The sequence below is a fragment of the Equus przewalskii genome, chromosome 31, assembly GCF_037783145.1.
Source record: "Equus przewalskii isolate Varuska chromosome 31, EquPr2, whole genome shotgun sequence".
Classification (NCBI taxonomy): Eukaryota; Metazoa; Chordata; class Mammalia; order Perissodactyla; family Equidae; genus Equus; species Equus przewalskii.
This window is the reverse complement of record NC_091861.1, coordinates 9121794-9138751: the sequence shown is the minus strand read 5'-3', so window position 1 is coordinate 9138751 and position 16958 is coordinate 9121794. Positions and strand designations below refer to the sequence as shown.

The 16958-nt window shown below is 39.1% G+C and overlaps 1 protein-coding gene across 3 annotated transcripts in view; it reads right to left on the bottom strand.

The window, feature by feature from the left end:
* NVL (nuclear VCP like) overlaps positions 1 to 16958 on the bottom strand; it is a 90523-nt gene that overhangs the window by 38805 nt on the left and 34760 nt on the right. For all 3 annotated transcript variants that reach the window (XM_070602303.1, XM_070602304.1, XM_070602305.1), the window contains 3 exons: positions 13004 to 13066; positions 8550 to 8669; positions 5445 to 5544 (listed from right to left, as the gene is read on the bottom strand). In XM_070602303.1, coding sequence (XP_070458404.1) covers positions 5445 to 5544; positions 8550 to 8669; positions 13004 to 13066 — 283 coding nt within the window. The remainder of the gene's footprint in view (positions 1 to 5444; positions 5545 to 8549; positions 8670 to 13003; positions 13067 to 16958) is intronic.

Here is a 16958-nt window from a genome sequence, read left to right as displayed (position 1 = left end):
TATCGTTATAGCTTCCGAACTAGTCGTGTTCTCTATCTAACTGCGTCAGAGACAGAACCTTGAGGTGGAAGACTCAAGATAACAATTCTTATATTTGCAATGAAAAAGTCACCAACAATTCCCAAGCTTTAAAGACAAAATCTGTTTACTTGCAAATAAGAAGGATGCCTGAAAAAGAATTCTCCCTTAGATCTGTTGATCAAGAAGCACCTACTGTTCTATCAAGTATTTAAAAAAAGCTAAAATTTAAGAGCTAATGAGAGCAACTTTCAACTTTAGGAAAACATTTACTTTGTTACAAATGGACCTGCAATTTTCAACAAAAGTGCCAAGACAATTCAATGGGGGAAAAGCTTAGTCCTGGCAACAAACAGTTCTGAGACAAGTGGACATCCACGTGCAAAAGGATGAATTTGGACACCTTCCTCAGAACGTTCACAAAAATTAACTCAAAATAGATCAAAGACCTAAATGTGAGCACTAAAAGTATAAAACTCTCTCAGAAGAAAATATAGCAGTTAATCTTTGTGACCTTGGGTTAGGCAATGATTTCTTAGATATGACATCAAAAGTGTATGTGATTAAAAAAAAAAAAGGATAAACTGGACTTTACCAAAATTTAAAACTTTTCTTTTTCTTGTGTTTCTATTATTTTTTTATTGAGGTATAATTGATATGCAACACTGTAATAGTTTCAGATACAACATAATGATTTGATATGTGTACATACTGCAAAATGACCACCACAATAAGTCTACTTAACATCTATCACCATACATAATTTTTTTTCTTTGATGAGAACTTTTAAGATTTGCTCTCTTAGCAACTTTCAAATATGCAACAGAGTATTAACAACTATAGTTGCCATGCTGTATATCATGTACACCATCTCATGACATATTTATTTTGTAACTGGAAGTTTGTACCTTTGGACGCCCTGTACCCATTTCGCCCACCCCCCACCTCTGGCAACCACCAAACTGTTCTCTGTATCTATGAGCTTGGTTTTTTTGTTTTGTTTAGATTCCACATGTAAGTGAGATCATAACAGTATTTGCCTTTCTCTGTCTGACTTATTTTGCTTAACATAATGCCCTCGAGGTCCATCCATGTTGTCGCAAATGGCAGGACTTGATTCTTTTTTATAGCTGAATAATATATACACCACATTTTCTTTATCCATTTATCTGTCAGCGGACATTTAGGTTGTCTCCATAGCTTGGCTATTACAAACAATGCTGCAACAAACATGAGGGTGCATATATCTTTTTAAGTTAGTGTTTCTGTTTTCTTTGAAGAAATACCCAGAAGAGGGATTTCTGGATGTGGTAGTTCTACTTTCAGTTTTTTGAGGAACCTCCATACTGTTTTCCACAGTGGCTGTACCGATTTACATTCCCATCAACAGTGCACAAGAGTTCCCTTTTCTCCATTTCTCCACATCCTCACCAACAGTTGTTATTTCTTGTCTTTTTTTTCTTTTTAAGATTGGAACCTGAGCTAACATCTGTTGTCAACCTTTTTCTTTCCCTTCTTCTTCTTCTTCTTCTCCCCAAAGCCCCCCAGTACAGTTGTATATTCTAGTTGTGGGTCCTTCTGGTTGTGCTATGTGGGACGCCGCCTCAGCACAGCCTGATGAGCGGTGCCATGTCTGCCCCCAGGGTCCGAACTGGCAAAACCCCAGGCTACTGAAGCAGAGCGTGTGAACTTAACCACTCAGTCACGGGACTGGTTCCTATTTCTTGTCTTTTTTTATTTGAAAAAATTTTCTTTTAGGGGCAGGCCTGGTGGCACAGCGGTTAAGTGCGCACGTTCCACTTCTAGGCAGCCCGGGGTTTTCCGGTTCGGATCCTGGGTGTGGACATGGCACCTGTTGGCAAAAGCCATGCTGTGGGAGGCATCTCACATATAAAGTAGAGGAAGACGGGCATGGATGTTAGCTCAGGGCCAGTCTTCCTCAGCAAAACGAGGAGGACTGGCAGTAGTTAGCTCAGGGCTAATCTTCCTCAAAAAAAAAATTCTTTCCTGTTGATGAGGACGATTGGCCCTGAGCTAATATCTCTGCCAGTCTTCCTCTATTTTATATGTGGGACGCTGCCACAGCCTCAGCTTGATGAGCAGTGTGTAGGTCTCTGCCTGGGATCTGAACCTGTGAACCCGGAGCCGCTGAAGTGGAGCACACAAACTTAACCACTATGCTGCCAGGCCAGCCCCGAGAACATCTATTTTCAAATGTATGTAGGTCATCGATGCAATGGGGCTTGTAATGGGCAAAGGGATGGCTGAGGTGCAGTGAGAGGAAGACGATACTCAAGGACACTGGAAAGGACAAAACACACTAGGTGACAATGCATCTGTGTTTCCTGTCGCTGGCTAAACTCAACATCAACCACCATATTCTGTCTGGGCTTCATCACAACTAAGGAGAATTAAAGAGATCAGGGAAAAAAAGACCCAAGAGGAAAGGTGCCTGAGGGAGAGGATTTAAGCCAAACCTAGTGCCACTGAAGGACCTGTTATTTTCTAAAGAGATTAAACTAAAAGATAAAAGTGTTTACAATAAACACATATGAAAAATGGTGAGTGTGTTCAAAATAGAAGAGGTTATGACAGTAGCCCAAAGGCTGTCTTCTTGAAATCTGTTAGAGATCCGCATTTGCTTAGGAAAGGTAGAATGTGATTCTGCCCAAAGGTGAGACTTTCAAGGTTTCTTCTAGGATGACTCTGTGATTTTACGACCTAATGATTGCTCCTATTACCAAAAGTACTCATGACAGTGATACTATTTACTAAACAGGTACTTGCCACACACCGTGGTAGATACTTTTGTGACAATCCTGCCCATTAGGCATTATTATCTTCATTTTACAGATGACGAAATGATGATTAGCAAGATGAAGTAATATATGCCCAAGGTTAATGTGGTATAATAAAGATTACATTTGGCTGACTTGAAAGGCAAGGGAAACAAAAGCAAAAATAAACAAATGTGACTACATCAAGCTGAATAGCTTCTGCACAAGGAGGGAACCATCACCAAAACAAAAAGGCAACCTACTGAATGAGAGAAGATCCGTGCAGATCGTATGTCTGATACGGAGTTAATACCCAAAATATATAAAAAACTCATACAACTCAACAACAACAACAAAACAGCCCGATTAAAAAACGGGCAGAGGATCTGAATAGACATTTTTCCAAAGAAGACAAACAGATGGCCAACAAGCCCATGAAAATACGTTAAACATCACTAATCACCAGGGAAATGCAAACCAAAACCACAATGAGATATCACCTCACCTGTTAGAACAGCTGTTATCAAAAAGACAACAAATAACAAGTGTTGGCAAGGATGTGGAGAAAAGGGAACCCTTATACACTGTTGCTAGAATTGTAAACTGGTGCAGCCTCTAGGGAAAATAGGCTGGAAGTTCCTCAAAAAATTAAAAATGGAGGCCGGCCCCACGGGCCAGTGGTTGGGTTCGCGCGCTCTGGTTCAGTGGCCCAGGGTTTCGCTGGTTCGGATCCTGGACACAGTCATGGCATCACTCATCAAGCCATACTGAGGCGGCATCCCACATGCCACAACTAGAAGGACCCACAACTAAATATATACAACTAAGTACCAGGGGGCTTTGGAGAGAAAAAGGAAAAATAAAATCTTTAAAAATAAATAAATAAAAAATGGACCTTGAGGGTGAAACAAGTCAAAAAGAGAAAGACAAATTCCATACGATTTCACTCATATGTGGAATTTAAACAAAACAAAAACAAATTCATAGATACAGAGATCATGGTTACCAGAGGGGAAGGGTTCGGGGGGGTGGGTGAAGGGAGTCAAGTGTATGGTGATGGATGGTAACTAGACTTTTGGGGGGTGATCACCTTGCAGTGTATACAGATGTCAAATTATAATGTTGTACACCTGAAACACACAAAAGTAAAAAGAATACGTTTGGTCTTTGCCCCTGGTTCCTGATATAGGGCTTCAAAAATCCGTGGAATTTTCTGAGTTGCAGGAATGTCTTTGTTACACTACTGAGATGACCCACGGTTGGCCCCAAGCTATCTTCAGGATGAGGCTGGTTACCAGAAAGACCAACCACGTGATTAGAGGGTTGGAACGCGGAGCCAGACCTCTGGGGAGGGGAGGTGGGCTGGAGACTGAGTTTATGACATGGCTAATGGCTCAATCAATCATGGCTACATAATGAAACTCCAAGAAAAACTCTAAGCTCCAGGGAGCTTCCTGGTTGATGAACACAATGAAGGGCCAAGAGGGTGATGCGCCCTGACTCCATGGGGAGAGTGCATGGAAGCTCCTCACCCACTCCCTGACCCAGCCCTATGTGTATCCTTTTAACTGTAGTTTTCAATATAGTGCTTTCCTGCATTCTATTAGTTATTCTGGTGAATACTGAATCTGAGGGAGTCATGGGAATCCCCAAATTTGTAGCAAGCTGGTCAGAAGTGCAGGTGACCTGGAGACACCACGTGTGGCTGGTATCTGAAGCGGGGGCAGTCTTGTAGAGGACTGATCCTTCACTTGCAAGATCTGACACTAACTCCAGGTGGTTAGTGCCAGAACTGAACTACCATCTCCTCAGCTGATGTTAGACCGGTTGGGGTGGAAACAGAACAGTTACTAAGATATGAAGTGCTACAGCCAGGACTCAAAGTATAAACCATTAACAACTTTCAGTTTTTCATTTTAAAATGAAATGGTATATAATTCATGAATGTTTTAGTTTCCATAGTAACTTACAACAAATGAAAAACGACATCAGCTTGACAACTGATAAATCCACTTAAAGCAATCAAAGGACCCTATCATTGCTAGCAGACATAGTTCACACAAATGTTGACGCAGGAGCAGCTATGCTAGAGTGGCTCATATGGATGGCAAAGCATTAAACAACATGAAGAGAATTTAGGATCCCAAGTAAACGCCATCTTCAGCGCTTTTGAAGTTTTCAGCCTTTTTCTAAATCCCTCACAGAGTGCCGAAGCTTGTAAACAATTTTAAATAACAGTTAAGCGCAGGTATAGGGAAAAGCTTCCAGTATAAATCCTTAAAAACTTATCTTCAACCTCCAGACACAGTGAAAACAATCTGGTTCTTGTTTCCTATAATCTTGAGAGAAATCATAGGACCTAAATTCTGATATTACTTTTGTGGTCAAAAGTGTACAAGGCAAGTGTTCTCTGCCAACAAGACAACTTTCTGAGCACCAACACAGAACAACATCTCATGGAATCCAGGCAGCAACACTAAGTTTTTTATTATTGCTCACATAAAAGCTTTCTAAGGTTTTATTTCAACTTATGAACCACAAAGGGATTACCCAAATTTAATCTTCCTTTACCAGGATGTATATAAATTATATTACTTTTAAATGCTGAAAGTTTTTAAGACTCATGTGATTCATACTCTTCTTTCTTACCTGGCCTGTTAGTGGCTGCCATAATAAAAACCTGCTGACGTGTTTCTAGACCATCCATCTCTGTAAGCAGCTGATTCACCACCCGGACACTTGCCCCCGTCTAAAAAGAAATTAATACAGCGCCATCAGCTCCCAATAAAAAGAAAAACACATCACTGATTTTCTTTTCCATACAAAATAATACATTTGCGAACTTGAATGAAAGCTCTTGTCAAAAGGGATAACGATGATCATTTTCTGAGGAGTCACTATATCCAGGCACGGTGTGCTTCCCCAGGAATCCTGTTATGACCCACAGTTTAGAAGAGGAAATTGAAGCTTAGAGAGGTTAAGTGATTTGTCCAAGGCCTCACAGCAAGATAGGGTAGACATGACACTCAATCTCAGGCCCAGCTGATTCCTAACTCTTATACCTCCGAGTTATTCAAAGATCTAACAGACACAATAAATTCCCCTTTGGGTGAATCTAGACTCGACTTTTAAATGTCAGATCAGACACCCCAGGACATCAGACGTTCCAGATCTTTCAACTTGGATGCCTCTTCTCTTTTCCTTGAAGCATATAGTATGAAGTATAGCTAAAGAGAAAGGTTCAGGGAGGTTGGGGAATAGAGAGAGAAATTACTTGGAGACAGAAATTTTTAAAATGCATAATGGAGGAAATGAGAAAAGTGGTGCTGTGTTTCTTTTTGTCATTAACTGCCATTCTTCAACATAAATTTTATGTGGTAATGAGTTTAACTGCTGATTTCTCCAGAAAAAAATTTGGTGCACCTTATTATCATTTCCTGGAGACATAACAGTAATAGAAGATTAAGAGAATTATAATCCAGACTCAAAAAAATAAAGAAGTATTGGGTAAAAAAAAACCCCAAACATTGTCCTACCTAAGCAAGACAAAAACCTCAGAATCAGTATAGGAAAAGGTTGATAGATTTTATTACAATTCTAACACTGCATATAATTAAAAAAAATTAAAGACAGGGGATAAGATTGGGAAAAATAGTAGCCTAACATATAACTAGACAATGGACTGATTTCCATCACACATAAAAAGCTCCTATAAATCAATTTAAAAAAAAGAAAAACACTTTAATAGCAAAAGGGTCAAAGCATATGATCAGGCAATTCATAGAAGATGAAACACAAATTCACTGAAAACCATCAACTTCACTGACAATCAGGGACATGAATACTAAAATTTAATATCATGTTTTGCCAATAAAATTGAGAAAAATAAAAATATGGGGATTATCTATTGTTGACAAGGGTGCAGGAAATGGTTATTTACACACTGTTGGTGTGAGTACCTGGTAGTTTTTGTGAAGGATGATTTAGTATTATCTTTCAAAATACAACAGGTGTACATCTATCCTGAAATTATACTTCTAAAACCCTCACATGCTCCCCACATTTGCACAAAAAAACGGGATAAGAATGTTTACTACAGTTCTGTTTGTAGGAGAAACAGCTGGAAATGATGTAAATGTGTAAAACCGGGGAATTATCACACAAATTCTTCTGTAGCCAGACTGTGGAATATTTACGCAATAGTTAAAAAAATAAAGTTAAGGACGTGGGAAAATCATCAAGACAAAATGACAACATTTATGTAACCAAAAAGCCTAGACCATATATGTTTTTAAGCCTATGGAAAATGTTCTAAAATGACCAACAGTAAACACTGAACAGTTAGCAGCAGGAACCTCCAAGAAGAGTAATAAGGAGAATAGGAAGAAAGACTTCCACTCTCTTCATACTTGTATTTATTTGAATTTTTCAGAAGTATGTGTTCACGTTTAACTTGTATAATGAGAAACAGAATACATTCTAATTGAAAATATTTCCAGAAAGCCCTTCAGTGCGCACACCATCAGAATACAGAAATGTGTGGTAGCAGATATCCAAGCGAGAGAACCTGGAAGTTAGAAACGCAGTTCTCAAGGCCGCACACTCCTCCGAGGGCCAGCAGTGGACGGGCCCTCCCTCGAAGAACCCTTCCCAACTTACATCACCAGCTGGTAAAGAGAGCTGCTGCCAGCCTGGGAAAGGGGCTGTCGACACATGAAGGGTCTATTCACGGCAAAAGAGAAGGGAATAAAAAGGAGTAACGCAGAGCATCCCACGCCCCAACAAGCTGGATACAAAGGGAGGGTTTCGCTCTGGAGCCCACACTGGATTCTGGAATATGACAGGGGAACCTGGGAAGGATCTTTGCCCTGGCCACGACATCACTATCAGAGACAAGACTGTAACAGGGACCTTCTTGATGACTACTGGAAGAGGAAACAATTGCTACAATGTGAATCACACTTCTATTAGTCAGGATTTGTTTTTGTAACTTTTGCATGTTTCTGGAGATTTCAAGTCAAATGAGGCATTTAATAAATGTCTTACAACCTGAAAGCACACACTCAGAATAAATATTTGAAAATAAATCACAAAGGAAACATAATCACTTCTTAGTCATCTTGTAATAAATGTACTTATTAAATAATAGTCTTTGCTGTCTGCTTCAAAAAGGTTATACATTCTTTATAGCATTACGTGTCGCTATGCTTCCAACTCTTACATAACAGCACTCCTGATAACAACTTTCTGGGCAGTGGCTGTACTCAAATTTCCAAGAACTGTGCACAGTGTAGCAATGCAAGTGGTATTCAATGCAGACCAATTATGTATCTTCCCCAGGTGGTAATGGTGCTGAGTCTTAAAGTAGATTACCTGAGCCTATTTTGAGTGCATTATGTCTTAAATTACATTTTCTCCTGTCTCAAGAACCCGTTCAACTGAGGAGAAGCATAAGATTACAAGGTAGGCTATTCAAAACTATCATTTCCATTCTTAACTCCTCATTTGCGTGAATCAGATATGTGCAACCAAAATAATACACAGAAGAAAAAACAGGTACAGAGGCTAACAAAAATACAACAGTCATCCCCAAGCCCTTATTTCAAATTACTAGGTTTCTTCACTTAAAGAGTCTCAGTGTTTGCAAGGAATGACTTCATAAGAACCACCTGAACTTTATACAACTTCATAAGAACTTACAAAAGGTTTACGGTGCTTAAAAAAATCCCTAAATCACTAACCTATGACACTTACCTCTCGGTCTGATCTTCGGGGGCATAAGGCGTCCACTTCATCAAAGAAGATCACACAGGGCGCTGAGTTCTTGGCTCGCTGAAACACCTGTCGCACCGCACGCTCACTCTCACCAACGTACTAAACATACACAGAAAGGAAACAAAACGCAGAGACAGCGCAGCTTTGGGTGCGGGCCAAATTATAGCAAAACTAGTTTTAAATGACATTTATATGTCAGAGTCCAAAAAGTATTAGGTTGAACCATATACAACTGCTGATACTTAACCATTTTTGACCTATGAAAACAGCCCACTGTATGTGGTTCAACTTAAAAAAATTGGTTACTATTTAAGTTTATAAATTTCCTCATTTATGACATGAAGACTTAAATGGAATGTAAGGTCTTCTCTAGGTCAAACTCTATTGTATTTTAGAACTGATTTCCTGAGCTTTATGCATATAAAATACCCAGCAGTTATTCTCATTAATTCAACAGTAATTTTAAATGCAAACAAGACAATTTACTATTCTACTGTCATTTCTACACATGTCATCTTGCTAAAGGAAGAGCTATTTTGTCATATATCACCAGAAGAGGCAAACTGAGCCAGCCAGGGCTCTAATAGGTTTCATAATGGCATACTGTACATCAAAATCGAAATCAAAACATAAAACATTAAGACCAGTCAAGAAATACAGCAACTCACAAGCAGCTATAACATTTAGAGCTATTTAATCTAAGAAGTTATATGTAAAAATACAGTTTCACTTTTACCTGGGCCCAAGAGAAACTGTTCCTGTAAAATTTCAAACTAGTTAACTATGAAAAGCAGGTTTTTCGTAATAAAACTGCTAAATAAGACAGAATCTGAAAGCATCTTAAGAGTGCCGATTAGATCATAAGATACCTCTTATGTTACTTTATGACTACATGGCCAGAATAAAGTAATTAAGGCATAGAATACATCACAGATGACAGTGACAGCAGCATTTTTATTTCTCATTTGGAGAGAACCTTCTTTCCCTCACACCTGTCCTGTACTTCAGCTCATTCTGCTTTCCTTACTGGAAACTGCTTTTCAAACCTCCCTCCAAACAGCTGTCCTTGCATTCTAACAGATCCCCAATCACCTTTCTTCCCAGCACTCTCTCTTATTTGCTCTTACAAGCGCTTTCTACTATTATAATGTTTGAGGTGCTGTCACTATATTATACCATAAAGTCTCTGGAAAGCCTAAGTCATGAGAGTTTCAAATTTTTCTTTGCTCATAACATCCTGCATAGTGTACAGATATATAGTAGACCGATCTAGTTTCCTGAAAAATCTAATTCAGCAAAAATTATATTTGGGATGCTGAACCAAAATACTCAGTGGATATTTTGGAAGAAAAGATCTCAGTGGGTTGGGAGAGAGAAAGTTTCAAACAGGGAGGGAAGAAAACGATCACTCTAGCTGGCAAAGGGACTTTGGATATAGCAAACCAAAATGACTACATGAAAGGAAATTTGATGTAGGAGGAGGTAAACCTCAAGTGTCAAAAGGCTAGATTAAAATCAATTCATCTTAACCAAGTCAACAATGATTGAAAATAAGCAAACAAGAAAATCCAACTATCTTGGCCTTTAAGAAATATTTCAAATAAGGATCCTATACTTCTTTCTAATTCCTCACTCACTACGCAGTTTTCAACCATTATGATCTGGGTTTTGCAAGGAATAACTGAAAGCACTCTCCTTGAAGTCACTAATGACCTTCTGATCACGAAATCCAAAGTCCCAGTTTCAGTTTCTTTTATGCTGTTTGGTTACGTTGACAGGGCTGACAAAATTATCTTCCCCTGGTCTTCAGGCTTAGAAAGTCCTGGGCACCCTCCACCTTTGGACCAGTCTCCTTTGCCAGCGTTTCCTTCCTTGCTCTTTAATTGCTGGAGTCTTCCAAGGCTGCGTCAGAGGCTCACTTAATACACTCACCCAGGCAGGCCTGTCCCTTCCCGAGCTCTGGGCTGCCGTTTAGATGTTTAGATGACACTGACTCTCAAATCTCTTCCGAGCGCCAGACTCACATTTCTTACTGTCTGCTCCGTATCTCCCAACGGCTAAAACGTGCTGGAGCAAACTCATGTTCTAACCTCAAGATGTCTACCTTCCCTGTCAGATTACCTAATCTCTCAGGGTCATTCTCTTCCCACATCTACCCCTAGAAGACAAATCAGACCAGAATGAGACAACATTTCATACTCATCAGATTGGCAAAAACCTAACAATGGGAACTCTCCCTCACTGCTGGTGAAAGCATAATGCCATGACAACCACTTAGGGAAAAAGTTGGCAATACTTAATATTTTTGAAAGTACACATATTATGTAAGACACAGCAATGCTACTTCTGAGGGTATACCCTTGGGGGAAAATATCTCACAAATATGCATAAAGATATATTTGTGTATATATATGTTCAACCTAAACATCTATCAAGAAAAAATCTGATTTTTAAAAGTGTGGTTATATTCATTCAATGGAATACGACACAGAAAATTAATGAGCTAGAGGTAAACATATCAACAAAGATAAATATTATAAACATAATGCTGAAAAAATAACAATAAAACCAAGTTACCAAAAAACATTTAGGGCCAGCCCTGGTGGCTTAGTGGTTAAGTTTGGCGTGCTCTGCTTCAGCAACCTGGCTTCAGTATCCGGGAACGGACCTACACCATTTGTCAGTGGGCATGCTGTGGCAGTGGCCCACATACAAAATAGGGGAAGACTGGCAACAGATGTTAGCTCAGGGCAAATCTTCCTCAGGAAAAAAAAAAATCATGTATCATCTATATAAAGTAGGGTTTTTTGGTTATGTTTCATTGTATATAAAAAGAGTTCCAAACATATAACAAAAGTAGACATAATAGTATACTGAACCCCAAATACACCCATCACCCAGCCTCAATTATCATTGACTCAATTCATGACCCACCTTTGCTTCATCTTTACCCCATCCACTTCTCTTTCTCTTTGTTATTTTGAAGGAAAGCCCAGACATTATATTTTATTTGTAAATATTTCACTACCTCTAAAAGACAATGACTTTAACACAACTACAATATTATCACACTTAAAAGTTATTTTCTTAATATCAAATATCCACTAAGTGTTCAAATTTCCAACTGTCTCATAAACATTTTTGAAATAAGCAAAATACTACTATATGTTGTTTAGGGATAAACACATAGATAGTAAATATAGAAAGAAGTACACAGAATTAATAAACACCACATTCAGGATTACGGCAAACTCTATGTGAGAGAGAATGGGGACTCTGGTTAGGGAAGGGTGCAGGGGCTTCAGGTACATTAGTTTTGGGTTTTTTTAAAAGCTGGGTGAGACATATACTCATTCATTATATTACTTTGTATAACTTATATGCTTGAGATATTTCATAATAAAATTTTTAAAAATATTACATTCTTAAAAAAAATGTTAGACTCTTGCTTTAACGCCTCTGTTAGCTCTCTGATATTCTGAAGGTAACATCCAGTTCTAGCCTCGTATGAAGGCCCTTCACTGTCTGGCTGTAGCTTTCTTTTCCAGCCTCATCCCTCACCAGTCCCCACCCTTTCAAGGCTCATTTCTAATTCCCCCTCCACTAAAGAACCAAAATTCAGTGCCAGAAAAAGTAAAGAGGTGCACAGAAAGCTCACAGGAAATACTTAAGTATAAATCCTTATTTTAGGAGGAAAGTAATATACAAAAAATGGGAGAGCAGATACATTTTAAAAGCTTTTTAAAACAAATGATACTGCTTTCATTTCTTCTCTTTCTATATTACAGAATGGCATTTTTACTTTCCATAGGGATGGACAGGAAATAAGAAATGCAAACTCTCTTACATTTGAGGTAGAAACTGCTTAAATGCAGAAAGAAGTTGCTATATAGTACTTTAGGGATTTCTTTGCCCCACAGTATTTTTATTTATTAATACTTAACTCAGGTGAGCTACACAACAACTGGACAAGGAAAGCAGATCAGGTGTCAGACAACCCACATTCAAACCCCAGCTCCACTAGCTCCCAGCTGCCAGACTCTGGCCAGGCTACACACCCCTCCAAACTGAAGTGTCCCCATCTGTGAACGAGAGGAAACCGTAACTCATATCTCGCAGGCTGGTGAAGAACAGTATGTGGAAACTGCTAGACAAACACATGGCAGAGATTAAACACTGTAAAATATTAACTATTTTGATTATTTCCATTTTGCAGGTGAGAAAACTGAGGTTCAGAGATTGAAAGACTTATTAAGGAAGCATTAACACACACCAAGTGGTCCAGCAGCCCAGAGGTCAACCTGTTCACTCCGACAGCAGTGATCTGACCAAAATCACCACCGCTGTTTCAAAGACCTAAGGACAGTGTGCCCTGTAATTTGAATGACCGTTACTTTTCCTAATCTAAAACAATGGTAAATGACACAACTTACCATATTTAGTAATTCAGGGCCCTTGACTGATATAAAATTTAGTCCAGACTCATTTGCAACAGCCTAGTAAGAGGAAACAAAAAGATACAAATAAGACAAAGATACAATGAAGTAATAGTAATAACAATAATTTGTGACAACACAAGGGCTTTTTGTGGTTTATACTCTATTTCCCCCTTTTATAGTTGCCTCTTTCTTATCAGGAGAAGAGACAAATGGGAAAAGGAGAAATGGACTGGAAAAAAAAAATCAAAGGAAGTAAACGTTAACCTAAAACTTTCTAAGAATACTCAGACTAGAAAGCAGATGCAAAGAGCACAAAACATTTGTGTAAATGTTCTGTTTACACAAACATGCTTATGCAGGTACATTTGTAGCCCTAGCCTGGAATTCTACTGAAATCATCTGTATCAAAAATGCTTTGCCCAGTGAAAGCAATCACTCATTCATAAACCAAAATTCAAAAACGTCAGTATCAGTCTTTACCAAAGGTTGGTATTTACGGATTATTTTTAATAAATAAAGATTAAACAGTATGGTTCAAAGCCAAAGAGAATAACATAGGAGAAACATGGTTACACGTGTAGAAGAATCCAAGAATTGTAATCTAAACAGAGATGAAACCTGAATAAAAATCACTAAGGGGGACCAGCCCTGTGGCCGAGTGGTTAAGTTCACGTGTTCGGTTTCAGTGGCCCAGGGTTTCGCTGGTTTGGATCCCAGGCACAGACATGGCACCGCTCATCAGGCCATGTTGAGGCAGTGTCCCACACAGCACACCCAGAGGGATCTGCAACTAGAATATACAACTATGTACTGCGGGGGCTTTGGGGAGAAGAAGAAGAAGAAAAAAAAGAAGATTGGCAATGATGTTAGCTCAGGCGCCAATCTAAAAAAAAATCACCCAGAACTTCAAAATGATCAGGGAATAGAGTTTTTTCCTATTCTAATTAGAATCTGATCTCTGACCTCCAGAACTATATTCAACGTAACTCCTCAGCATCTCCATTTCGATCTTACAGGTATTTTAAACCTATCACTTCCAATGCAGGACTCCTGATTCTCTCCCAACTCCTTGCAAACCCCACACCCCAAACTCCGACAGTTGCTAGGGTAAAACCCTGGTGTCTCCCTTGGTCCCTTGTCCTGTCGCGTCATCCAGTCCATCTGCAAGTCCCATCAGCTCTAATGCTAAAATACACGTGAGTCTGCCACTCTCTACTTCTCCACTATACCGCCACCCTCACCCAGAGCACCACCATCTCCTGGCTGCACATGCAAAAAACCAAACCAAACCCAAACCAAAAAACCCTAAGTGGTCTCCTCCTTTCGCTCTCTTTCCTCCAACCCATTCTCCACGCAGCAGGCAGAGCACTCTTTTAATAACATCAATCGGATTATATCTTTTTACTAGGTTTCTCATTTATCTTCGAGGACAATCTGAAATATTTACTATGGCTCACAGGCCGGTATTTTGGGACAAGACAGCTTCTCCTTAGTCCAGCCACAGGCTCTGTCTCTGGTTCTCAAACTCACCAAGCCCTTTCCCACTTCAGGGAATTCTGCATCTGCTGTTCCCTCTGTCTGGAAGATTCTCCTCCTGCCTCTTTGTGTGCTGGCTGGTCCTTCAGGACTCTGTTAATATCACCATCCCTTGAACACCACAGCTAAAACAGCCGCCTCCTGATCAGTCTATCACAATGGTCTGCTTATTTCCATCGTAACGTAGCTGGATCTGCAATTTTATTGTTTTACGTGTCTACTGCCTGCGTCTTCCAAGAGACAGTAAATTCCATCAGAGCAGGCATCTTGTTCACTAGTTTACCCCTAGCACCTTAGACAACTTCTGGCAAAGAAAAAGTAGCTTGGTAAATACTTGTTGGACAAATGAATACACGCATGCTCTGCCATGGAAACACTGCTCAAAATGTGGATCATCCACATTCTCTCAATCTGTCCTTCCTGCCGCCAATTTCATAACTTTCCTACCTCTCACTAAAGGAGAGTCAGGATACACATCTAACAAAATATGAGCTATCCACATTAGGTTTCAACATCCATATGCCAGATAACTAAAATTTATCCCATTAAAACCCCTGAGAGTTTCTGAAATTGTCGGAAGTCTTGTCTTCTAAATGAAATACGATGATCATAATTTAATTTTTTCTTGGATATCACCAATATCACCATGAATCTTGTACTCAGTATTAAGAGCTGTTTGCTTCCATACTACATAGTTCCAGAACACTAAACAATTTTTACTATACTTTTCAGTTTCCTTATTAGTCATCAGTTTTCAGTGTGATGACTCCAGCCATTACATGCTCTCACTTTATGCTCTTTACATACTACGTGCCAGTGTTTAGAAAAACTGTATTACTTTATTGCTATCACGAGTAAACAAAACAACCAAGATCAGCCAAAATCTTAATTTTAATCCAATTCTACGTTGCCAGGTTCTGATTGATATGTAGTTCCATGACTTTCCCTCGGTAACACTTTGCTTCTACTATTCAAGGACATTTTCTATTATTTCTGGCTTCTTGGGCCTGTAGTCACATACCTCGGAGAATCTGATGAAAGTGATGAACTTTCTCCTTGGAAAAAATACATATACAGTCACATGCCACATAATGATGTTCCGTCAACAACTCACCGCATATACGACCAGTGGTCCCATAAGATCAGTACCGTACAGCCTAGGTGTGTAGTAGGCTGTACCTTCTAGGTTCGTGCAAGTACATTCTAAGATGTTCGCACGACAAAATTGCCTAACGACACATTTCTCAGAACATATAAGTACATTCTACGATGTTCGCACGACAAAATTGCCTAACGACACATTTCTCAGAACATATCCCTGTTTGTAAGTGACACGCAACTGTACACATAATATACTGCCTGGGCTCGTGGATCCAGTGAGCTGGGAAGCCATCCATGGAGTCCCAGGCAAGACCCCTGCGCCAACTGTCAGACACCAGAAATCTGACTGAACAGAGAGGTACCAAATTGTTCGCAATTTGCAATGGGGAGAGAAGAGGAAAAATTTTATCTATGATGTTTTAACATTATCTACGGATTTCAAATTATCCAAGCTATCTCCTCTCTGCTGTGACCAGGACTAATCAAAGGCAGATGAACTAATTAAAAAACAAACGTTATGAGACACTCAGGTGAGGGAAGTGCATCCACCTGGTGAATCCAGACGCTAGCAGGCAGGACCTTCTTTCTGAGTATGTTTTTCTAAAACTGCTAGGAAAAAACGTAGACCCATGACTGTGGTGTTTTCCTCTCCCTCCTGTGTTCCCAAATTCCTTTACAGCATACCTTGTAGGAGTACTGGAAGCACTAAGTAAGGAAATTTAGTAATATATGTAAAAATGAGTTTTACAAAATTTGTCTATATATTATATATACACATATATGTATGTATATGCACATGAACGAATGACACTGGATATTTTATATTTACCACGGAGTCACACACTATTTGGCTGCTGTGGTACTTATTAAAAATACCATTAGGTTTAATTTCTTATTTACAAGTAAATCAAATATTTTTAAAAGCTTGTAAGCATTAAGTAAATTATGCATGGACTATTATACAGACATTAAAAATGATGGTTAATTCAACTTATCAAAAGGGAAGATAGTTCTAATAAGCAGAACTCCAAAGGGGGGAAAATCATAAAAAGACTGGGAAATTTGCCCACTTAAATATGTAAAAAACACAAAAAAGTGTGCCAAAAATATGATCAATAAAGTTAAAATGGCTAAAATAAACTGATAAACATGTTTACAAATAAAACATCTTTTTTTTTTTTTTAAGATTGGCACCTGAGCTAACAAGTGTTGCCAATCTTCTCTCTTTTTCTTCTTCTTCTTCTCCCCAAAGCCCCACAGTACATAGTTGTATATTCTAGTTGTGAGTGCCTCTGGTTGTTCTAGGTGGGAC